At 37.1% G+C, this 26388-nt stretch overlaps 1 protein-coding gene across 1 annotated transcript in view; it reads right to left on the bottom strand.

Moving 5' to 3' along the window:
• Positions 1–5505: 5505 nt before the first annotated feature.
• Positions 5506–26388, bottom strand: part of eeig1a (estrogen-induced osteoclastogenesis regulator 1a) — a 47754-nt gene continuing 26871 nt past the window's right edge. The window contains exons 3-12 of the mRNA XM_061980427.1: positions 25546–25666; positions 22423–22452; positions 11852–11968; positions 11630–11676; positions 11363–11514; positions 8923–9027; positions 8554–8746; positions 7237–7358; positions 7053–7122; positions 5506–6992 (exon numbers count right to left, since the gene is read on the bottom strand). Of these exons, the coding sequence (XP_061836411.1) occupies positions 6947–6992; positions 7053–7122; positions 7237–7358; positions 8554–8746; positions 8923–9027; positions 11363–11514; positions 11630–11676; positions 11852–11968; positions 22423–22452; positions 25546–25666 (1003 nt within the window). The 3' untranslated portion in view covers positions 5506–6946. The remainder of the gene's footprint in view (positions 6993–7052; positions 7123–7236; positions 7359–8553; positions 8747–8922; positions 9028–11362; positions 11515–11629; positions 11677–11851; positions 11969–22422; positions 22453–25545; positions 25667–26388) is intronic.

Genomic DNA, 26388 nt, shown 5'->3' on the forward strand with positions numbered 1-26388 from the left:
ATATATATATATATATATATAATGTAGTAACAGACACCTTCATAACAAAATGTAATATGTACAATATACACAGTGCAAGTATATACATAATGTAGTAACAGACACCTTCATAACAATATGTAATGTTTTATACACACACTGGAAGTATATATATATATACATATATATATATATATATATATAAAATGTAGTAGCAGACACCTTCATAACAATATGTAATATGTACAATATACACACTGCAAGTATATATATAATGTAGAAACCGACACCTTCATAACAATATGTAATATGTAAAATATACACATTGCAAGTATATACTGTATATAATGTAGCAATAGACACCTTCATAACAATATGTAACACGATAACGTTTTCTCTATCAGACGCCATCTTGCTTTTCCTCGTCCTGTTTTGTCTACGCGCGGTCTTGTCAGATCTCGCGAGAGAAACAAGCAACGGGCTCCATTTCTTTTTCTTACTAACGACCTGCAGCTATGGCTCGAAAGGTTTATACCGCCACCTACTGTCATGTAGAAGGTAGGACTGAACACGGACATCCTGTTCATAACGATATGTATTATGTACAATATATACACTGCAAGTATAGATACATAATGTAGTAACAGACACCTTCATAACAATATGTACAATATACACACTGCAAGTGTATATATAATGTAGTAACAGACACCTTCATAACAAAATGTAATATGTACAATATACACAGTGCAAGTATATATATAATGTAGTAACAGACACCTTCATAACAATATGTAATATGTTTTATACACACACTGGAAGTGTATGTGTATATATATATATATATATATATATATATATATATATATATATATATATATATATATATATATATATATATATTTATTAGAGATGCGCGGATAGGCAATTATTTCATCCGCAACCGCATCACAAAAGTCGTCAACCATCCGCATCCACCCGAACTAACATTTAATCAAAACCGCACCCGCCCGCACCCGCCCGTTGTTATATATCTAATATAGACGATGCAAGGCATTAGTGAGGTTATAAAGCTTTTGCCTGTTAAAGAAAGGAGACTGATCCAATGTAGCAGAGACATTCAATGCGTGCCACGCTGTCACGGCCCAGACGCACACCAGTGCGCAATCATCTGGGAGCCGCGCTGAGCGCACCTCCAAGCGCGTGGAGGTGCGATGTCCCTCGCACCCGCGGCGGCTCCACCCGGGCTCGCACCCGAGGCTTCAGCGCGCACCGCGGCGGCCATCCTGCTCGTCGCAGCCTAGCCCTCGCGGCTCTTGCTGCCGGCGACAGCCGGGTATGGGCCCGACGCTCCAGCGCCATCCATTTTCAGGGCTAGTTGATTCGGCAGGTGGGTTGTTACACACTCCTTAGCGGGTTCCGACTTCCATGGCCACCGTCCTGCTGTCTATATCAACCAACACCTTTTCTGGGGTCTGATGAGTGTCGGCATCGGGCGCCTTAACCCGGCGTTCGGTTCATCCCGCAGCGCCAGTTCTGCTTACCAAAAGTGGCCCACTCGGCTCACCAGGGTGAGCCCCACCCCTTTCGTGAGCGCACTGCGCGCGGAGTGACCCCTGTTACGCGCCCCCGGCAACGGGGGTGGCGGGCAGGTAAGCTGCGCGGGCGGAGCGCGCCGAGTGACCCCTGTTACGAGCCCCAGGCCACGGGGGTGGCGGGCAGGTAAGCTGCTTACCTGCTGCGCGTGACGCCGGCCGCGGCGAAAGCGGACGAGGCGGGGTGTCGGTGCGGTGGTGACCCTGGACGTGCGTCGGGCCCTTCTCGCGGATCACCTCAGCTACGGCTCCCAGTGGGGCCCTCTCGGGGGAAGGGGCCTCGGTCCCGGACCCCGGCGAGGCGTCCCTTCTCCGCTCCGTAAAAGTGTCCATCTCTTTTTTTTCTTCTTTTTCTGTTGTGGCATATGCTGCAGGTGCCTGCTCGTTTTTCGTATGTGGGTAACAACATTTAACTATGTATATATATTTCCGAATTGGTTTAAGTGCCACCCGCCTGAATCTATTTAAAATCTTTTTTTTTTTTTTTTTCAACCGCCCGACCCGCGGATAATCCGCGGACTCCGCGGTTGTGTCCGCAAACCGCGCATCTCTAATATATACACACACACACACACACACACCGGTATATATATATATATATAAATAAAATATTGTAACAGACACCTTCATAACAATATGTAATATGTACAATATACACACTGCAAGTATGAGGATAAACTACTGAGTGAGGGGAAAGTGACTCGAACCTTGGAGCCATGCTATTTCGACATAAATGGAGTGCTTACCCAAACAAACCGTAAAAAGTGAAGTACTCTGAGCAGCCCGTCCTCGTGTTCCTCAAATGTGTCAGAAAAGACGATGTGACATTTAGGAAAGACCAAGACTTCACTCAAGTTCTTTCCATCCACGCATATCTCAGGGCGTTCAATTAATCGCAACTGGACTGTTGGGTTGGTCTGAGTAGACGTTTGGTCTCTCGTCCGAGTAGACTTCATCAGTTCATGCTCTTAGACTTAGATTAGTCACATCTAGTCTTAGACTTAGATTGGTCACATCTAGTCTTAGACTTGGAATGGTCACATCTAGTCTTAGACTTGGTATGGTCACATCTAGTCTTGGACTTGGATTGGTCAGATCTAGTCTTAGACTTCGATTGTGAGACCTAGTCTGGCGGCTAGTGCCAAAACCTCAGTAAACTTCATCAGTTCATGCTCATATACTTGGTCAAATCTAGTCTTAGACTTGGAATGGTCAGACTAGTCTGGACATAGATTGGTCAGATCTAGTCTTGGACATAGATTGGTCAGATCTAGTCTTGGACATAGATTGGTCAGATCTAGTCTGAGAATTAGATAGATCAGATCTAGTCTGAGACTTAGATTGGTCAGATCTAGTCTTAGATTGGTCAGATGTAGTATTAGACTTAGATCGATTAGATCTAGTCCAGCGGCTGGTGCCAAAACCCCAAATATTTATACTTCAAAACCAGGAGGGTGTGCCTGGGCAAGGATGGTTTCGCTTTATCGTAGTGAGAAAAAACAACTGTTGAGATGCAAACAATCCTAACTGTCAAAGCCAACGACATTCGTTGAGGTGTAATTTCCCCTCGTTAGCATTGAGGTATTGTGTGACAGAACCATCGCTGTGGATTGACTACTACCAGTCCAAAATAGTCGGAATTCCCCGTGTTAGCATTCCATTCAGTTGTAAACAAATGTCACAAATGGCATTTAGGTCACCTTCTGTGACTATAATGTTTATAACTCCTGTTATTTGTTGGAGGCTAAATTGCAGAGTTTTTTATGAATGGTTGAAAGGACAGTGTTGTATGTGGTAGACAGGTGGTGTCGCAGACCACCTCCTCTGATCAGGGATGGTTTTTCAACCTTGACATACCTGTAGATGGCTTCTTTCGTACCATCCGTCTTCCCAGTCCAGAATCTGTACATCCTTGTTCTGAAAGGAGTGCTGTTTCTCACTGAGGTGCAAGTAGACCTCTGAGTCTTGACCTGAAGACTTTTCCCTTCTATGCTGTGCCATGTGTCGGCTTAGTGGTTGTTTTGTTTCCCCAATATATGAATCAGTGCATTCATCATTGGTTCGCAACAGAGTGTGAAGCGACTGGGATGAGATTCAGCACCTCCAAGTCCGAGTCCATGGAGGGTGGAGTGCCATCTCCGGGTTGGGGAAGAGGTCTTGCCCCAAGTGGAGGAGTTCAAGTACCTCAGAGTTTTGTTCACAAGTGAGGTAAGAGTGGATTGTAAGATGGAAAGGCGGTTCTTTGCAGCATCTGCAGTAATTCGGACCCTGCATCGATCCGTCGGGGTGAAGAAGGAACTGAGCCGGAAGGCAAAGCTCTCAATTTACTGGTCGATCTACGTTCCCATCCTCACCTATGGTCATGAGCTTTGGGTTATGACCGAAAGGACAAGATCACGGGTACAAGCGGCCGAAATTAGTTTTCTCCGTCGGGTGGTGGGGCTCTCCCTTAGAGATAGGGTGAGAAGCTCGGAGTAGAGTAAAGCCGTTGCTCCTCCACATCGAGAGGAGCCAGCTGAGGTGGTTCGGGCATCTGGTCATCCCTGGGGAGGTGTTTAGGGAACGTCCGACCGGTAAGAAATCACGGGACAGACCCAGGACACATTGGGAAGACTATGTCTCCCGGCTGGCCTGGGAACGCCTCGGGATCCCCCGGGAGGAGCTGGACGGGGAGAGGGAAGTTTGGCCTTCTCTGCTTAGGCTGCTGCCCCCGCGACCCGACCTCGGATAAGCGGAAGAAAATGGATGGATGGATGGGCAGTCATCATGACACCGGGTTGTTTTTGTGGGTGTGGGGTGTCCGGTCTTTAGGACGCACCAGTCTCTGTCTCAGGGTGTTGCCTGGTTTGAAGTGTACTGGGATGTTGTGTTGGTTTAAAATCTACTTCCACCTGGTAGTAGCCAGACTTCAAATCAATGATGGAGAACCACTTCGAACCAGTCCAAGCTGAGAAGGCTTCCTCGATCTTGGGCAATCGGGTGTCACCATTCTTCATTTGACCACAACGATGGGGGAAGCAAAGGGACTTTCTGATGTCTTAATGATATTAGCATGTTTCATTAGCATTAGCATGTTACAACACTTAAATACTTACTGGTACTTCTATCAGTAGACCTGGAAATGATCCGTTTTTAAATCCCCACAAAATAAAACAACATAAGAGTAGATTTTTATTGTTTAAAGTGAATTCTCCAACGAAAGTTGCGTCATTCTCTATAACTCGTAGTATCTTTGTTATTATACAATATTACAATTTCTAGAAGGAAAGCGGGAGTCAAGTGGTGTGCTCGTAACCATCCTCCGGTCTGAACCATCACAGAATACTGAGACAAAAATAGAAACGTGTGCTTTTAGAGAAGAAGTGTGGTGGCGTCAACCCGACAAGGCCAGAAAAGACCATCAGTGGTTCGTCCCTAAACGACGTGAACTCAAACAAAACGTGTCAGTTCACTAATAAAGAAAGCAGCGCCACAAACACAAAAAAATGTAGCTTGGCTTGGAAAACCTCCCAAATTGTAAACAGGAAACAAATCTTTACTGGAACTCCTTTTGAGTGGAAAAGTACGGTGGCTGACAGACACAAAAAAAACCTAAAAACCACTAAATGGGACAAATTCTACAGGATCATGTGGAAAAAAACAACAACAGTTAGGCAGGCTACTAGGAAGTTAGCCGAGCTGTCAGGTGCTAGCCAGCTACGCTATCAGGAAATTAGCCAGTTAAGCTATTAGGAAGTTATAGCCCGCCAGGGAACGAGTAAGTTAGCCAAGCTACCGGGATGTCAGCCAGTTTGGCTACTAGAAAGTTAGCCAAGCTACCAAATGTTAGCTAGCTAGGCTACCAGGGACTTAGCCAAGCTGCCAGGTGTTAGCCAGCCAGACTACTAGGTAGTTAGCCAAGCTGCCAGTTGTTAGCCAGCAAGACTACTAGGAAGTTATAGCCAGCTAGGCAACTAGTAAGTTAGCCAAGCTGCCAGGAATTGAGCCAGTTTGACTACTGGGAAGTTAGCCAAGTTACCAAATGTTAGCTAGCTAGGCTACCAAATATTAGTTAGCTAAGTTACCAAAAAGTTAGCCAAGATGCCAGGTGTTAGCCAGCCAGACTACTAGGAAGTTAGCCAGCTAAGCTTCTAGGTAGTTAGCCAAGCTGCCAGTTGTTAGCCAGCTAAGCAACTAGTAAGTTAGCAAAGCTACCAGGAAGTGAGCCAGTTTGGCGACTGGGAAGTTAGCCAAGTTACCGAATGTTAGCGAGCTAGGCTACCAAATGTTAGTTAGCTAGGTTACCAAAAAGTTAACCAAGCTGCCAGGTGTTAGCCAGCCAGACTACTAGGAAGTTAGTCAGCTAAGCTTCTAGGTAGTTAGCCAAGCTGCCAGTTGTTAGCCAGCTAAGCAGCTAGTAAGTTAGCAAAGCTACCAGGAAGTGAGCCAGTTTGGCGACTGGGAAGTTAGCCAAGTTACCGAATCTTAGCGAGCTAGGCTACCAAATGTTAGTTAGCTAGGTTACCAAAAAGTTAACCAAGCTGCCAGGTGTTAGCCAGCCAGACTACTAGGAAGTTAGCCAGCTAACCTTCTAGGTAGTTAGCCAAGCTGCCAGGAAGTTAGCCATGCTACTGGGAAGTTAGCAAAGCTACGCTACCAGGAAGTTAGCCAAGCTGCCAGTTATTAGCCAGCTAGACTGCCGGTACTAGGAAGTTATAGCCAGCTAGGCAACTAGTAAGTTAGCCAAGCTGCCAGGAATTGAGCCAGTTTGGCTACTAGGAAGTTAGCCAAGTTAGCAAATGTTAGCTAGCTAGGCTACCAAATGTTAGTTAGCTAGGTTACCAAAAAGTTAGCCAAGATGCCAGGTGTTAGCCAGCCAGACTACTAGGAAGTTAGCCAGCTAAGCTTCTAGGTAGTTAGCCAAGCTGCCAGGAAGTTAGCCAGCTAAACTTCTAGGTAGTTAGCCAAGCTGCCAGGAAGTTAGCCAGCCATTGGGAGTTACCGCGAGTTTGTACCCGTCAGCCACTGTGAAAAAGAGCTACAAAAACGTGTTTTTGGTAGAGATTTGAGTGGAGAAAAAAACGTGTAAAATGTTTAAAAGGCAAGAAAAAAACATCTTGTTTGTGTTGAAAACAAAAGGTGTGTACTTTCTTGTGTCTTGGTGCGGCTGCTCCACCAGGGGGCAGCAGAGATGAGACATGAACTTTGAAGAAAGGCCACACCTTTCGCTTGCAGCAACAAAAATGTGAGGCAACAAAATGGCTTCTCCTGGCCGTCACTAGCGAGCCCGCCTACACGAGACGCTTCAGGAGAGAAACCTGTACGGACACAAAGTGCTTCAGGGGGTCACATGTTGACGCGAGACGTTCGTGACCAGCGTTAAAGTGCGGACTTCAGTGGCTCTCGATCACCACGGGCTCGTAGCCCCCCGCCGAGACCCTGGGGAGGACGGCACACGTCAGTCGGCGCCAAGTTTCCAAAGCGGCGAGGCTAACTCACCTGTTTCCCAGCCGGATGGCGCTGAGCGCGGTGGTGCCGTCTCTGTTGACGAACAGACGCAGGTTGCTGTCTGCATGGACACACAGGTGCACTTCTTTTTACACTTGTATGTCACTTTAAACACGGCCTCAGGCTTTTATTCCACCCTGAAACAGACGATTTGTGTCATCTGCTTCTGGCCCACCTTCAGTGTTGCTGACGTCGGCAAAGTTTTGGCTTTGGACAATTTTCTCCACGATGTCGTCGGCGTCCATGCGGGTGTCGTTCACCCAAGATGGCCGACTTTCCACCGAGTCCTGCTTCCTCCTACGACAGGAGGGGAAACATGATTAAAATAAAGAAAGTACAATAAAAATAAACACGTAAATGCAATAAAGTCAGTAAAATTATGTGAAATACATTACAAATTAAGGTGAATTAACTCAATTCAATCAAATAGAATAAGAATAAAATACAATTTAATAAAAATTTTAAAAAATTAAATCAAATAAATAAAGTGAAACTAAATAGAATTGGATTAAAATTTTTATTTAAATAAAATAATAAAATACTAATTTAAATTAATTTAAATAATACATACAATTAAATAAATAATTACATTAAAAAGTAATACAATTAAAGTGAATGAACACAGTTAAACTACATAGAATAGGATTGAAATATATTTAAATAAAATAAAATATTAACTTAAATAAAATAATACATAAAAGTAGTTCAAATAAATACATAAAAAATGAATACAATTAAAGTGAATGAACACAGTTAAACTAAATAGAATAGGATTAAAATTGATTTAAATAAAATAAAATGTTAACTTAAATAAAATAAAATACATACAATTAGATCAAATAAATATGTTAAAAATTAATACAGTTAAAGTGAATGAACTCAATTAAATTAAATAGTGTAAACATAAAATACAATTAAATTAAATAAGAATAAATATAATTAAATAAGATAGTTGTATTAAAAAGTATTACAATTAAAGTGAATGAACACAATTAAGTTAAAAAGAATAGGAATAAAATACATTTGAAATAAATTAAATACAGAAAATAAAATAAATAAAATGAGACAAAACGAATACATTAAAAGTTAATACAGTTAAAGTGAATGAAGAAAATTTAATTAAATAGAATGGAAGTAAAATTAAATATGACAAAACATCATGCAATTAAATAAATTAAATAAACAATAATACATAGGCTGAAATTAAATAAATGCTATTAAATTGAATACAATAGCACTGAAAGCAGTTCAACTAAATACAATAAATACAATTAAAATAAATACAATAAATACAATTAAAATAAATACACCTAAATTAAATAAATAAAATAAAACTAAATATAATAAAAATGAATAAAATACATTAACATAAAAATAAATAAAATAACTAAATAAAAATTAACAGACTTAAAGTAAATGAACACAATGAAATGAAATGCAATAACAATAAATATAATTAAATAGATTATATGAATAAGGTCAAAGCAAGTACCTTGGAGGCCTGTTAGTGTGTAGGATGGGCCTGGGGGGCCGGGGGGGTCTCTCCAAGCGCCCTGCCTCCTTGTCTCCGTCCCCCTCGGCAGTTAAGGTCCCCGGCCCCCCCGAGGTGCTGCTGCCGGTGGAGGTGTTCCTGCGGTGGGTCAGGTCAGACAAGCTGGAGGAGCAGGAGTGCTCTGTGCTGTAGCCTGCAAGACCCAGGACATCGCATAATATTCACCATAACAACATGGCTCGTTAGCTTGCATGGAGGCGCTAAGCTAAACCTTGAACCTCCACAATTGTCATCCTGCAGGACCACGAGGGCCCCAAGCAGAGTGACCATGTCATAGGTATACTGACGGCGTGAATGATGGAAAGAAACCTGAGATTCTGCTGTGCTGGCTGGCGTAGCTGGAGTTCCTGGAGTGGCCCGACTGGAAGACTTCCCCCGGACTGCACGGGTTGCCTTCAGGGTCTTCCAGGAGACCTGAAGACAGCAAAAGTAGAAGTTTGTCTTCAATGATTTCTATTATTATTCTGTTATTATTAACACTCACTTGACAGTAACTTGTTAATACTCCTAGTGCTACAAATAGTACTACAAATGGTACGACAAATAGTGTTACAAATAGTACTACAAATAGTACTGTAAATAGTGTAACAAATAGTACTACAATCAGTGTTATAAATAATGCTACAAATGGTACTACAAATGGTACTACAAATAGTGTTACAAATAGTACTACAAATAGTGTTACAAATGGTACTACAAATAGTACTGTAAATAGTGTTACAAATAGTACTACAAATAGTACTACAATCAGTGTTACAAATCGTGCTACAAATGGTACTACAAATAGTGTTACAAATAGTGTTACAAATAGTGTTACAAATGGTACTACAAATAGTACTGTAAATAGTGTTACAAATAGTACTACAAATAGTACTACAATCAGTGTTACAAATAGTGCTACAAATGGTACTACAAATAGTGTTACAAATAGTACTACAAATAGGACTAGAAATAGTACTAGCAATAGTGTTACAAATAGGACTAGAAATAGCACTAGAAATAGTGTTACAAATAGTAGCCTAGTATTAGAAATCGTGTTACAAATAGTGTTATAATAGTGTTACAAATAGTAACTTAGTATTAGAAATAGTGTTACAAATAGAGTTATAATAGTGTTACAAATAGTAATACAAATAGTGTTACAAATAGTACTAGAAATAGTGTTACAAATAGGACTAGGAATAGTACTAGAAATAGTGTTACAAATAGGACTAGAAATAGTACTAGAAATAGTGTTACAAATAGTAGCCAATATTAGAAATCGTGTTACAGTGTTATAATAGTGTTACAAATAGTAACCTAGTATTAGAAATAGTGTTACAAATAGTGTTATAATAGTGTTACAAATAGTAACCTAGTATTAGAAATAGTGTTACAAATAGTGTTATAATAGTGTTACAAATAGCACTACAAATAGTGTTACAAATAGTACTACAAATAGTGTTACAAATAGTACTACAAATAGCCATATAAATAGTGTTACAAATAGTACTACAAATAGTGTTACAAATAGTACTACAAATAGCCATATAAATAGTGTTACAAATAGTACTACAAATAGCCATACAAATAGTGTTACAAATAGTGTGACAAATAGTACTAATAGTACTAAAAATAGTACTACAAATAGTGTTACAAATAGTACTAGTAATAGTATTAAAAATAGTACTAGTAATAGAAATAGTGTTACAAATAGTGTTATAATAGTGTTACAAATAGTACTACAAATAGTGTTACAAATAGTGTTGTAGTGTTACAAATAGTGTTACAAATAGTACTACAAATAGTGTTACAAATAGTACTACAAATAGTGTTACAAATAGCCAAACAGTGTTACAAATAGTACTAAAAGTAGTACTAGAAATACTACTAGAAATAGTACTACAAATAGTGTTACAAATAGTACTAGTAATAGTATTAAAAATAGTACTAGTAATAGAAATAGTGTTACAAATAGTGTTATAATAGTGTTACAAATAGTACTACAAATAGTGTTACAAATAGTGTTGTAGTGTTACAAATAGTGTTACAAATAGTACTACAAATAGTGTTACAAATAGTACTACAAATAGTGTTACAAATAGCCAAACAGTGTTACAAATAGTACTAAAAGTAGTACTAGAAATACTACTAGAAATAGTACTACAAATAGTGTTACAAATAGTATTACAAATAGTGTTACAAATAGTACTAAAAGTAGTACTAGAAATACTACTAGAAATAATGTTACAAATAGTACTTGTAATAGTATTAGAAATAGTGTTACAAATAGTACTACAAATAGTGTTACAAATAGTACTACAAATAGTGTTACAAAGAGTGTTACAAATAGTACTAGAAGTAGTACAAGAAATAGTACTAATTAGTACTAGAAATACTACTAGAAATACTACCAGAAATAGTGTTACAAATAGTACTAGTAATAGTATTAGAAATAGTACTAGAAATAATGTTACAAATAGTGTTATAATAGTGTTACAAATAGTGTTACAAATAGTGCCACTGTAGGTTTGAACACAAGCAGTGCGCCCCCCAGCGGTTGCGAGAAGTATAACGATGACATAATATGTAGCAATGTGATGACATCATTGTTTTTCTCTCTCTGGCAGACAAGGTTCAACACGGCGGACCTTCAGAATGTTCCAGAGGGTCTTGGTTAGATTCCGAACAAAACTTTGATGTAAATATTGCACATCTAGTTAAAAAAGGTCAAAGAAATAAATGGAAGCGGGACATCCCGTGGCGTTACCTGAGCTGACGACGGAGGGTCGAGGTTTGGGGGTCCGGCCCATGGAAATCCCTCCGGCCGGCCCGGGTTGGGCGGTCCCCTCCCCCTTGCAGTCCAGCTGCAGGGTGTGCTCGCGTCCCGGGATGGAGATGGACTTGGCGGTGCTGGGAGGACTGCGGGTGGGCGGGGGGGACATGTTTAGCTAGCAAAACATTCCTGCTCGGCTTAAGGTCGGAGGTCACAGGGAGGCTGATTTGCGGCTGGGGGGAAAAAGAAAGAAGAACTCACGTTTTGAAGCAGGGGTCTCCTGACAGGAGGGTCATCCCGATGATAACCTGCAAGGACAAAAACATGTTACACAAACATGTCAGCGTGGAAACTACCCACGGTGTGTGTGTGTGTGTGCCTTCCTGCTTCCTGTCTGACCATGTGACCTCCATCCTGCACTGGAACTCTTCAACGAGTACTTAGTTCCTGGAACACTTACTGCAAATGTAAACGTTAGCTCGCCTTGAGTATGGAGTTGTCCTGCCGCGTGTTCTTGGTGTCGTATCCTTCCAGCAGGCAGCAGCGCACCGCCGAGCCCGAGCCCGCAAACTCCGCCATGTTGAGGTCGGTGAAGCCCAGCTGAAAGCAGGAGGAGATACTTTTGATTATTATTTCTTATGGGCCTGCTGCGATTATTATTTTTTTTATGGGCCTGCTCCGATTTTTTTTTTTTATGGGCCTGCTGCGATTATAAACCTAACAATCATGGTTCCTAAAACTCGACATTAACTGTTTGCATGCTAACATAACAGACGTTAGCATACTTCCCAGATGGCGCCAAGGATAAAAAAATCAGGATTCTTAGGTTAAATTGTGTAAATCAGCGTTTCTCAAAGTGTGGGGCGCGCCCCACTGGTGGGGAATAGAGACATGACAGGTGGGGCGCGAGGAACGGGAGGAAATTTCACTTTAAATTTTTTTTTTTTAAATTATATTCTTAGATTTTTTTTTTTTTTACTATGCTTTCATTTTCTATACACACTGTAAATCTCTTTGCGATTCCGTCAGTGAAATCCGCTATATAAATAAATGTAAATTACTTAGTTTTCCTGTAAGCTTTAAATTTCTAGGTAGGAGCGAACGTTTGACAGACATAGCAGCAGTAACTAATGGGGGCGGGGCTAAGCGGAACAAGCGCAGCAAAATTAAAAGCTGTCCTACTGTCAAACGACACAATTGCGAGACGTATATGCGACATTGCAAGTGATCTTGAGTAGACAAATGAAAAGAAAGTCGTTTTGCTTTACAAGTGGACGAAGCTACTGACAGCAATAAAGACTGCCTGTTCATCGCATACGTCCGCTTTGTGAATGGCGAGTCACTGCGAGGATTTGCTGTTTTGCAAATACATGAAAAATAGAGCCACTGCTGATGAGCTGTTCAAGATAATGGACAGTTTCCTCAAATAACACGACCTTAAATGGGAAAACTGTGTGGGCTTTTGCTGCGATGGCGCATAGACCATGGCAGGGTGAAGAAACGGGCTGCAGGCTCTAATAAAGAGGGTTGGACACACTGTGTCATTCACCGGGAAGCACTCGCGTCAAAGCAGCTCAGCCCCGAACTCAATGAGGTTTTAACAGATGTTGTGAGCGCGGTCAATTTGATCAAAACACGACCACTGAAAGTGCGACTGTTCTCTGCACTGTGTGAGGAAATGGGAGCTGATCATACAGCCGTACTGTTTCACAGTGAAGCAAGGTGGCTCTCCCGGGCCAAAGTGCTGTCACTAGCCCTGTCTTGCCAAATGCATAGCTCCTCCTTTTTTGCAAAGTGGCACTTTTATTTGATTTATTATTGAACTTGATGCAAGTTATTTGATTTATTATTGAACTTGATGCAAGTTATAACACTTTTATTTGATTTATTATTGAACTTGATGCAAGTTATAACACTTTTATTTGATTTATTATTGAACTTGATGCAAGTTATTTGATTTATTATTGAACTTGATGCAAGTTATAACACTTTTTGATTTGTTATTGAACTTGATGCAAGTTATAACACTTTTTGATTTGTTATTGAACTTGATGCAAGTTATTTTATTTATTATTGAACTTGATGCAAGTTATACCACAGCTGCACAGTTATTTTATTTATTATTGAACTTGATGCAAGTTATACCACAGCTGCACAGTTATTTTATTTATTATTGAACTTGATGCAAGTTATACCACAACTGCACAGTTATTTTATTTATTATTGAACTTGATGTTATTTTATGTTATTGAGTTTGAATGTATACAACTTGATGTTACTTGATGTTCAATAAATTTGAAAATGTTAAGCTTGGCATTAGCGTTCTGTTAGGCCGATGGGGGCAGGTGGGGCTTGAAAACTCCCTCTTGTCCAAAGTGGGGAATGACAAAAAAAGTTTGAGAACCACTGGTGTAAATTATCTAAAAAGCTAGCAAAAAAACTTTAGCATGTTAACGTTCGCCTGCTAATATAAGAGACGTTAGCATACTTGTGTGAACGTTAGCATGCTAACAGTTGACGTGTGGCCGCATAGAGTTTTAGAAACCACTATGTTTAGGTTTAAACATTCAAAATTAAATGTTAGCATGCTAACGTAAAGACATTAGCATACATATTAGTATCAAAATGAATGATTTTTAGGTTTAAACATATGAACTTAGCAAAAACGCTAGCATAAAATGTTTGTATGCTAATATAAGAGAAGCTAGCAAAAAATGTGAGCATGCTAACATTCACACGCGTATGCTCACAGTTACAATGTGACTGCATGGAGTTTTAGAAACCATGATTTTTAGGTTTAAACATTCAAAATTAGCACAAAAGCTAGCATAAAATGTTAGCATGCGAATATAAGAGACATTAGCATACTTCCAAAATGGCGCCAAGTATCAAAATTCAGGATTCTTAGGTTAAAATGTGCAAATTATCTAAAAAGCTAGCAAAAAACTTTAGCATGTTAACGTTAGCCTGTTAATATAAGAGACGTTAGCGTGCTAACGTTCACACAAGTATGCTAACAGTTGACGTGTGACCGCATAGAGTTTTAGAAACCATTACGTTTAGGTTTAAACATTCAAAAGTAGCATAAAATGTTAGCATGCTAACGTAAGAGACATTAGCATACTTCCAAGATGGCGCCGAGTGTCAAAATTAATGATTTTTAGGTTTAAACATATGAACTTAGCAAAAACGCTAGCATAAAATGTTTATATGCTACTATAAGAGAAGCTAGCAAAAAATGTGAGCATGCTAACATTCACACAAGTATGCTCACAGTTACAATGTGACCGCATGGAGTTTTAGAAACCATTATATTTAGGCTTAAACATTCAAAATTAGCACAATAGCTAGCAACTTAGCAAAAACGCTAGCATAAAATGTTTACATGCTAATATAAGAGAAGCGAGAAACAATGTTAGCATGCTAAGATTCACACAAGTATGCTCACAGTTACAATGTGACCGCATGGAGTTTTAAAAATCATTATCCATCCATCCATTTTCTACCGCTTATTCCCTTTGGGGTCGCGGGGGGCGCTGGAGCCTATCTCAGCTACAATCGGGCGGAAGGCGGTGTACACCCTGGACAGGTCGCCACCTCATCGCAGGGCCAACACAGATAGTCAGACAACATTCACACTAACATTCACAGACTAGGGCCAATTTAGTGTTGCCAATCAACCTATCCCCAGGTGCATGTCTTTGGAGGTGGGAGGAAGCCGGAGTACCCGGAGGGAACCCACGCAGTCACTGGGAGAACATGCAAACTCCACACAGAAAGATCCCGAGCCTGGGATTGAACCCCAGACTACTCAGCACCTTCGTATTGTGAGGCAGACGCACTTATGTTTAGGTTTAAACATTCAAAATGACCACAATAGCTAGCATAAAATATTAGCATACTAACGTAAGTGACATTAGCATCCTTCCATGATGGCGCCGAGTATCAAAATGAATGATTTTTGTTTAAACATATAAACTTAGCAAAAACGCTAGCATAAATGTTTATATGCTAATATAAGAGAAGCAAGAAACAATGTTAGCATGCTAACGTTCACACAAGTATGCTAACAGTTAACGTGTGACCGCACAGAGTTTAAGAAACCAAGATTTTTAGGTTTAAACATTCAAAATTAGCACAAAAGCTAGCATAAAACCTAATTTTTAGGTTTAAACATTCAAAATTAGCATAAAACGTTAGCATGAGAATATAAGAGACATTAGCATACTCCCAAAACGGCGTCAAGTATCAACATTAATGATTTTTAGGTTTAAACATATGAACTATGCAAAAAAAAAAAACACTAGCATAAAATGTTACAATGCTAATGTAAGAGAAGCTAGCAAAAACGTTAGCATGCTAACGTTCACACAAGTATGCTAACAGTTAACGTGTGACCGCACAGAGTTTTAGAAACCATGATTTTTAGATTTAAACATTAAAAATTAGCACACATGCTAGCATAAAACGTTAGCATGCTAATATAAGAGACATTAACATACTTCTAAGATGGCGGCAGTCATCAAATTTAATCATTTTTAGGTTTAAACATATGAACTTAACAAAAACGTGTAATTACGTGCGATTTTACCGCATTAATACCGCTAATCGTTCCATCTTACTCAAGGTTTGGTCAAATCCTGCTTTCATTCGCTCAATAAACCATAAAAATAAACCTGTCGTCCGTCCTTCATGTTGTTTTTTTAACGACAGTGATTTTGAACACAGCTTGCAGGTCCAGAAAGTAGTCCGAGGAAAACCAAAAACACCTGGGCAAAGATTTATGTGCGCCAGCTCTTCAAAAAGTAGTAAAAAGCAGTCTGTTTGGCAGCCACTAAAAATACTTTATGAAGCGTGTGATGTCTGCCCTCTTCCACTAATAATAGCTAGAAAATTCCACCAGAAATTTTGATGGACCTGTTTTCTGTGCCCTGACCCTCTGGCCTGGGATTGATCAATACTTCTAAGATGGCGCCAAGTATCCAAACCCATTATATTTAGGGTTAAACATACAAAATTAGCTTAAAAGCTCGGATAAAACGTTAGCATGTTAACATGAGCATGCTAATAAAAGAGATGTTAGCATACTTTTAAGATGGTGCAATGTATCAAAATCTATAATTTTTAGGTATAAACATCCAACATTTGCTAAAAAGCTAGCATTAATCATTTGCATGCTAATATAAGAGAAGTTAGCATACTTCTAAGATGGCGCCAAGTATCCAAACCCATGATTTTTAGGGTTAAACATACAAAATTAGCTTTAAAGCTAAGATAAAACGTTAGCACTTAAACGTGAGCATGCTAATATGAGAGACGTTAGCATACTTCTAAGATGGCGCCAAATATCCAAACCCATGATATTTAGGGTTAAACATACAAAATGAGCTTAAAAGCTAGCATAAAACGAGAGAATGCTAATATAAGAGACGTTAGCATACTTTTAAGACAGTGCCGAGTATCCAAACCCATGATTTTTAGGGTTAAACGTACAAAATGAGCTTAAAAGCTAGGATAAAACGTTAGCATGTTAACATGAGCATGCTAATAAAAGAGATGTTAGCATACTTTTAAGATGGTGTAAAGTATCAAAATCTATAATTTTTAGGTATAAACATACAATATTTGCTAAAAAGCTAGCATTAATCATTTGCATGCTAACATAAGAGAAGTTAGCATACTTCTAAGATGGCGCCAAGTATCCAAACCCATGATTTTTAGGGTTAAACATACAAAATTAGCTTAAAAGCTAGGATAAAACGTTAGCATGTTAACATGAGCATGGTAATAAAAGAGATGTTCGCATACTTTTAAGATGGTGCAAAGTATCAAAATCTATAATTTTTAGGTATAAACATACAATATTTGCTAAAAAGCTAGCATTAATCATTTGCATGCTAACATAAGAGAAGTTAGCATATTTCTAAGATGGCGCCAAGTATCCAAACCCATGATTTTTAGGGTTAAACATACAAAATTAGCTTAAAGGCTACGATAAAACGTTAGCACTTTAACGTGAGCATGCTAATATAAGAGAGGTTAGCATACTTCTAAGATGGCACCAAGTATCCAAACCCATGATATTTAGGGTTAAACATACAAAATGAGCTTAAAAGCTAGCATAAAACGAGAGAATGCTAATATAAGAGACGTTAGCATACTTTTAAGACGGTGCCAAGTATCCAAACCCATGATTTTTAGGGTTAAACAAACAAAATTAGCTTAAAAGCTAGGATAAAACATTAGCATGTTAACATGAGCATGCTAATAAAAGAGATGTTAGCATACTTTTAAGATGGTGTAAAGTATCAAAATCTATAATTTTTAGGTATAAACATACAAAATTAGCTTAAAAGCTAGGATAAAACATTAGCACTTTAACGTGAGCATGCTAATATAAGAGACGTTAGCATACTTTTGAGATGGCGCCAAGTATCCAAACCCATGATATTTAGGGTTAAACATACAAAATGAGCTTAAAAGCTAGCATAAAACGAGAGAATGCTAATATAAGAGACGTTAGCATACTTCTAAGATGGCGCCAAGTATCCAAACCCATGATTTTTAGGGTTAAACATACAAAATTAGCTTAAAAGCTAGGATAAAACGTTAGCATGTAAACATGAGCATGCTAATAAAAGAGATGTTAGCATACTTTTAAGATGGTGCAACGTATCAAAATCTATAATTTTTAGGTATAAACATACATTTGCTAAAAAGCTAGCATTAATCATTTGCATGTTAACATAAGAGAAGTTAGCATACTTCTAAGATGGCGCCAAGTATCCAAACCCATGATTTTTAGGGTTAAACATTCAAAATTAGCTTAAAAGATAGGATAAAACGTTAGAACTTTAACGTGAGCATGCTAATATAAGAGACGTTAGCATACTTCTAAGATGGCGCCAAGTATCCAAACCCATGATATTTAGGGTTAAACATACAAAATGAGCTTAAAAGCTAGCATAAAACGAGAGAATGCTAATTAAAGAGACGTTAGCATACATTTAAGACGGTGCCAAGTATCCAAACCCATGATTTTTAGGGTTAAACATACACAATTAGCTTAAAAGCTAGGATAAAACGTTAGCATGTTAACATAAGCATGCTAATAAAAGAGATGTTAGCATACTTTTAAAATGGTGCAAAGTACCAAAATCTATAATTTTTAGGTATAAACATACATTTGCTAAAAAGCTAGCATTAATCATTTGCATGCTAACATAAGAGAAGTTAGCATACTTCTAAGATGGCGCCAAGTATCCAAACCCATGATTTTTAGGGTTAAACATACAAAATTAGCTTAAAAGCTAGGATAAAACATTAGCACTTTAACGTGAGCATGCTAATATAAGAGACGTTAGCATACTTTTAAGATGGTGCAAAGTATCAAAATCTATAATTTTTAGGTATAAACATACAACATTTGCTAAAAAGCTAGCATTAATCATTTGCATGCTAACATAAGAGAAGTTAGCATACTTCTAAGATGGCGCCAAGTATCCAAACCCATGATTTTTAGGGTTAAACATACAAAATTAGCTTAAAAGCTAGGATAAAACGTTAGCATGTTAACATGAGCATGCTAATAAAAGAGATGTTAGCATACTTTTAAGATGGTGCAAAGTATGAAAATCTATAATTTTTAGGTATAAACATACAACATTTGCTAAAAAGCTAGCATTAATCATTTCCATGCTAACATAAGAGAAGTTAGCATACTTCTAAGATGGCGCCAAGTATCCAAACCCATGATTTTTAGGGTTAAACATACAAAATTAGCTTAAAAGCTAGGATAAAACGTTAGCACTTTAACGTGAGCATGCTAATATAAGAGACGTTAGCATACTTCTAAGATGGCGCCAAGTATCCAAACCTATGATATTTAGGGTAAAACATACAAAATTAGCTTAAAAGCTAGCATAAAACGAGAGAATGCTAATATAAGAGACGTTAGCATACTTTTAAGACGGTGCCAAGTATCCAAACCCATGATTTTTAGGGTTAAACATACAAAATTAGCTTAAAAGCTAGGATAAAACGTTAGCATGTTAACATGAGCATGCTAATAAAAGAGATGTTAGCATACTTTTAAGATGGTGCAAAGTATGAAAATCTATAATTTTTAGGTATAAACATACAACATTTGCTAAAAAGCTAGCATTAATCATTTCCATGCTAACATAAGAGAAGTTAGCATACTTCTAAGATGGCGCCAAGTATCCAAACCCATGATTTTTAGGGTTAAACATACAAAATTAGCTTAAAAGCTAGGATAAAACGTTAGCACTTTAACGTGAGCATGCTAATATAAGAGACGTTAGCATACTTCTAAGATGGCGCCAAGTATCCAAACCTATGATATTTAGGGTAAAACATACAAAATTAGCTTAAAAGCTAGCATAAAACGAGAGAATGCTAATATAAGAGACGTTAGCATACTTTTAAGACGGTGCCAAGTATCCAAACCCATGATTTTTAGGGTTAAACATACAAAATTAGCTTAAAAGCTAGGATAAAACGTTAGCATGTTAACATGAGCATGCTAATAAAAGAGATGTTAGCATACTTTTAAGATGGTGCAAAGTATCAAAATCTATAATTTTTAGGTATAAACATACAACATTTGCTAAAAAGCTAGCATTAATCATTTGCATGCTAACATAAGAGAAGTTAGCATACTTCTAAGATGACGCCAAGTATCCAAACCCATGATTTTTAGGGTTAAACATACAAAATTAGCTTTAAAGCTAGGATAAAACGTTAGCATGTTAACATGGGCATGCTAATAAAAGAGATGTTAGCATACTTTTAAGATGGTGTAAAGTATCAAAATCTATAATTTTTAGGTATAAACATACAATATTTGCTAAAAAGCTAGCATTAATCATTTGCATGCTAACATAAGAGAAGTTAGCATACTTCTAAGATGGCGCCAAGTATCCAAACCCATGATTTTTAGGGTTAAACATACAAAATTAGCTTAAAAGCTAGGATAAAACGTTAGCATGTTAACATGAGCATGCTAATAAAAGAGATGTTAGCATACTTTTAAGATGGTGCAAAGTATGAAAATCTATAATTTTTAGGTATAAACATACAACATTTGCTAAAAAGCTAGCATTAATCATTTGCATGCTAACATAAGAGAAGTTAGCATACTTCTAAGATGGCGCCAAGTATCCAAACCCATGATTTTTAGGGTTAAACATACAAAATTAGCTTAAAAGCTAAGATAAAACGTTAGCACTTTAACGTGAGCATGCTAATATAAGAGACGTTAGCATACTTCTAAGATGGCGCCAAGTATCCAAACCCATGATATTTAGGGTTAAACAAACAAAATGAGCTTAAAAGCTAGCATAAAACGAGAGAATGCTAATATAAGAGACGTTAGCATACTTTTAAGACGGTGCCAAGTATCCAAACCCATGATTTTTAGGGTTAAACATACAAAATTAGCTTTAAAGCTAGGATAAAACGTTAGCACTTTAACGTGAGCATGCTAATATAAAAGACGTTAGCATACTTCTAAGATGGCGCCAAGTATCCAAACCCATGATTTTTAGGGTTAAACATACAAAATTAGCTTAAAAGCTAGGCTAAAACGTTAGCATGTTAACATGAGCATGCTAATAAAAGAGATGTTAGCATGCTTTTAAGATGGTGCAAAGTATCAAAATTTATAATTTTTAGGTATAAACATACATTTGCTAAAAAGCTAGCATTAATCAGGTATAAACATACATTTGCTAAAAAGCTAGCATCAATCATTTGCATGCTAACATAAGAGAAGTTAGCATACTTCTAAGATGGTGCCAAGTATCCAAACCCATGATTTTTAGGGTTGAACATACAAAATTAGCTTAAAAGCTAGGATAAAACGTTAGCACTTTAACGTGAGCATGCTAATATAAGAGACGTTAGCATACTTCTAAGATGGGGTCAAGTATCCAAACCCATGATTTCTAGGGTTAAACGTACACAATTAGCTTAGTAGCTAGGACAAAACTTTAGCATGTTAACGTGAGCATGCTAATAAAAGAGATGTTAGCATACTTTTAAGATGGTACCAAGTACCAAAATCTATCATTTTTAGGTATAAACATACAACATTTGCTAAAAAACTAGCATTAACCGTTTGCATGCTAACATAACAGAAGTTAGCATACTTCTAAGATGGCGCCAAGTATCCAAAACCATGATTTTTAGGGTTAAACATACACAATTAGCTTAAAAGCTAGGACAAAACTTTAGCATGTTAACGTGACGGTGCTAATAAAAGAGATGTTAGCAAACTTTTAAGATGGCGCCAAGTATCAAAATCTATGTTTCTTTTGGTATGAACATAAACAATTAGCTACAAAGTTAGCATAAAATGTTAGCATGCTAACATTAGCATGCTTATTTAAGAGATGTGATTTTTAGTATTTATTTTTACGTGATTTATTTTGCTATTTTTCAGCTTATAAGTAGGTTTGATATAATTATTGAATACAATTACCATTAAAATGAAGAGTAAAATTACTCATTTAGACTTGTTTTAATAGAGCGGGGCCCCGGGGCACTTCTGTAGTGGAAAAGTTGGGCCCCAAGGTCAAAAGGGTTAAGAACCCCTGGTTTCGGCTATCTATGGTATGTTGTCCAACCAGGAAGTGCATTTTTTCCAGGAAGCTGAATGTGTTATGTTGCGCCCTACAAAGTGTTTACACTGTAAGTAGTGCAATTGTTTGGTTTTATTACCAAATTTGGAGGTGTTGAAATGCCCAGAGATTTTTTTTTTTAATTTTAAATTATTGTCTATTGTATCGATACGGTTTTATCACCCAGTCCTAGTTTGAGATGAACTCCGCAGTGAAAGGTTGCCATTCTTCAGTCGTAGGGTTTTCCTTTTTTCTCAGAAGCTGTTTTTAAATAGGTGAGCTTGCCAGGAAGTGGACTTCCAAGGAGGGAAATCGGCTAAATTTAGTCCCAGTTTAGGAACAACAACAATAAAAAAAAAAAGAGGAAGTGGTGCGTGCTTGTGGTCATGTGATGCAGAGGAAGGGGCTTACCTTCGTGTACGTTTTGCCTCCTTTCTGCTCCTGCAGGGGAAAAACAGCAAAAAGTTTTTTTTAATTCATCTCTTTGTTTGAAGCACTTTGGAGCATATTTTCATGTACTTGTACACCTCCTTATCAACACTGAAGAAAGTAACATAAATATAAATACAAAACAAAAAACTAACTAACATTGTTGTATAACAATTGACGTGCATCAATTTGCTTGAAATGGGAAAAAAAAATGTCATCCATATTTTTGACCGACTTAAGTTGATACTGAAAAATGAAAATCTATAATTTTTTTAGGTACACTGTAAACAAAAAATGTAGATTTTACAGTAAAAAAAAAAAACAGCAACTCAGTCACCAGAATTTTACTGTAAAATATGCAGTTTTTTAAACAACATCTCACGATAAATGGAAAAACAGTACCAATGTTTTTTTACGGAAAAAATGGCAGCTTAGTCACCAGAATTTTACTGTAAAATATGCAGTGTTTTTAAACAACATGTCATTAATTATACATTTAAAAACAGTGCCAACGTTTTTTAATAGGAAAAATGGCAGCTCAGTCACCAGAATTTTACTGCAAAATATACTTTATTTTTTACAACATATTACAGTAAAATGGAAAATAGTGCCACTGTTTTATACGGAAAAAATGGCAGCTTAGTCACCAGAATTTTACCGTACAATATACTGTGTTTTCTTTTTTGCTGTTTTTTACAGCATATTACAGTAAAATGGAAAAAAACTGTTTTTTATGGGAAAAATGCCAGCTTAGTCACCAGAATTTTACTGTAAAATATAATTTTTTTATATATACACAACGTATTACAGTAAAATGGAAACACAGTACTACTATTTTTTATGGGGAAACAATGGCAGCTTAGTCTTTAGAATTTTACTGCAAAATATACATTTTATATACAACATATTACAATAAAATGGACAACAGTACCAATGTTTTTTTACGGGGAAAATGGCAGCTTAGTCACCAGAATTTTACTGTAAAATATACTTTTTATATACAACATATTACAATAAAATGGACAACAGTACCAATGTTTTTTTATGGAAAAAATGTCAGCTTAGTCACCAGAATTGTACTGTAAAATATGCAGTGTTTTTAAACAACATGTAATTAATTAAACATTTAAAAACAGTGCCAACGTTTTTTAATAGGAAAAATGGCAGCTTAGTCACCAGAATTTTACCGTAAAATATACTTATTTTTACAACATATTAGAGTAAAATGGAAACAGAACCACTGTTTTTTTACGGGGGGAGAAATAGCAGCTTAGTCACCAGAATTTTACTGTAAAATATGCAGTGTTTTTAAACAACATGTAATTCATTATAAATTTAAAAACAGTGCCAACATTTTTTAATAGGAAAAATGGCAGCTTAGTCACCAGAATCTTACTGTAAAATATACTTTTTTAATTTATTTTTTACAACATATTACAGTAAAGTGGAAAAACAGTGCCAATGTTTTTTACGGGGGAAAATGGCAGCTTAGTCACCAGAATTTTACCGTACAATATACTGTGTTTTCTTTTTTGCTGTTGTGGTTTTTTATAGCATATTACAGTAAAATGGAAAAAAAAAATTATGGGAAAAATGGCAGCTTAGTCACCAGAATTTGACTGTAAAATAAAAAATGTTTTATATGTACACAACATATTACAGTAAAATGGAAAAACAGTACCATTGTTTTTTATGGGGAAAAACGTCAGCTTAGTCACCAGAATGTTACTGTATAATAAACAGTGTTTTCTTTTGTTGTTGTTGTTTTTTACAATATATTACAGTAAAATGGAAAAACAGTACGACTGTTTTTCTACGGGGAAAAAATGTCAGCTTAGTCACCAGAATTTTACTGTAAAATATTTTTTTTTTTATATATACACACACAATATATTACAGTAAAATGGAAAAACAGTACCACTGTTTTTTTAATGGCAGCTTAGTCACCAGAATTTTACCGTACAATATACTGTGTTTTCTTTTTTGCTGTTGTTTTTTTTACAGCATATTACAGTAAAATGGAAAAAAAAACTGTTTTTTTTATGGGGAAAATGCCAGCTTAGTCACCAGAAAAAATAATAATATAATTTTTTTATATATACACAACATATTAGAGTAAAATGGAAACACAGTACTACTATTTTTTATGGGGAAACAATGGCAGCTTAGTCTTTAGAATTTTACTGCAAAATATACATTTTATATACAACATATTACAATAAAATGGACAACAGTACCACTGTTTTTTACGGAAAAAATGGCAGCTTAGTCACCAGAATTTTACCGTACAATATACTGTGTTTTCTTTTTTGCTGTTGTTGTTTTTTACAGCATATTACATTAAAATGGGAAAAAAAAATGTATGGGAAAAATGGCAGCTTCATTTTACTGTATTTTACTGTAAAATAAACATTTTATATACAACATATTACAGTAAAATGAAAAAACATTGCCAATGTTTTTTTTACTGTTTTTTTTTTGGTTTTTTTACAACATATTACAGTAAAATGAAAAAATATATAGTTTTTTTACGGGGAAAATGGCAGTTAGTCACCAGGATTTTACCGTATAATATACAGTGTGTTCTTTTTTTTATTTCTTTTTTTTTTACTACATATTACAGTAAAATGCAAAAATTATTTTTTTGAATGGAAAAATGGCAGCTTAGTCACCAGAATTTTACTGTAAAATATATATTCTGTATACCACATATTACAGTAAAATGTAAAAAGGGTACCACTGGGGGTAAAGTGGTAGCTTGTTGTGTTTCCATTTCCAGAAACACGCCATAAAAACAATAGGTGTGGTTAAAAAAAAAACATACAAATAATGATGGTAGTTTTTTCAATTGACAGTAATACACTTTGTACATTTTACCATCAAATATATTTTTATTATAGTTTCATGCAAAATCTGATATTTAAGTATTTATTTTGACCAAAAATGGTTTGTAAAGAATGCTAACATAAAATGTGTTGTAATATTATAGGTCTAAAATATATGCAGTACATATATATTTGAATGAATTGTGGGGGAGCGCCACAGGTAAATGAACACATTATGACGGGACCGTCCATCGGCTGGCGTGACAAAGAATGTTTTTACCTTCCTAACAGACACTCTGCACACGGAAGGGTCCAGCACTCCCGTGTGTGGGTTGGCGCTCATCTTGGACACGAAGGAGAACCTCTTCCTCCAGCGCACGCAGTTCTCCTGGACCTCCTGTCTGCGCACAAGAACATGCAAACATTGTTATTATTCATCTCCTGGACCTCCTGTCTGCGCACAAGAACATGCAAAACATTGTTATTATTCATCTCCTGGACCTCCTGTCTGCGCACAAGAACATGCAAAACATTGTTATTATTCATCTCCTGGACCTCCTGTCTGCGCACAAGAACATGCAAACATTGTTATTATTCATCTTCTGGACCTCCTGTCTGCGCACAAGAACATGGAAACATTGTTATTATTCATCTCCTGGACCTCCTGTCTGCGCACAAGAACATGGAAACATTGTTATTATTCATCTCCTGGACCTCCTGTCTGCGCACAAGAACATGCAAAACATTGTTATTATTCATCTCCTGGACCTCCTGTCTGCGCACAAGAACATGCAAAACATTGTTATTATTCATCTCCTGGACCTCCTGTCTGCGCACAAGAACATGCAAACATTGTTATTATTCATCTCCTGGACCTCCTGTCTGCGCACAAGAACATGGAAACATTGTTATTGTTCATCTCCTGGACCTCCTGTCTGCGCACAAGAACATGCAAACATTGTTATTATTCATCTTCTGGACCTCCTGTCTGCGCAAAAGAACATGGAAACATTGTTATTATTCATCTCCTGGACCTCCTGTCTGCGCACAAGAACATGCAAACATTGTTATTATTTATCTCCTGGACCTCCTGTCTGCGCACAAGAACATGCAAAACATTGTT

Source organism: Nerophis lumbriciformis, linkage group LG20, assembly GCF_033978685.3.
Source record: "Nerophis lumbriciformis linkage group LG20, RoL_Nlum_v2.1, whole genome shotgun sequence".
NCBI classification, from domain to species: domain Eukaryota; kingdom Metazoa; phylum Chordata; class Actinopteri; order Syngnathiformes; family Syngnathidae; genus Nerophis; species Nerophis lumbriciformis.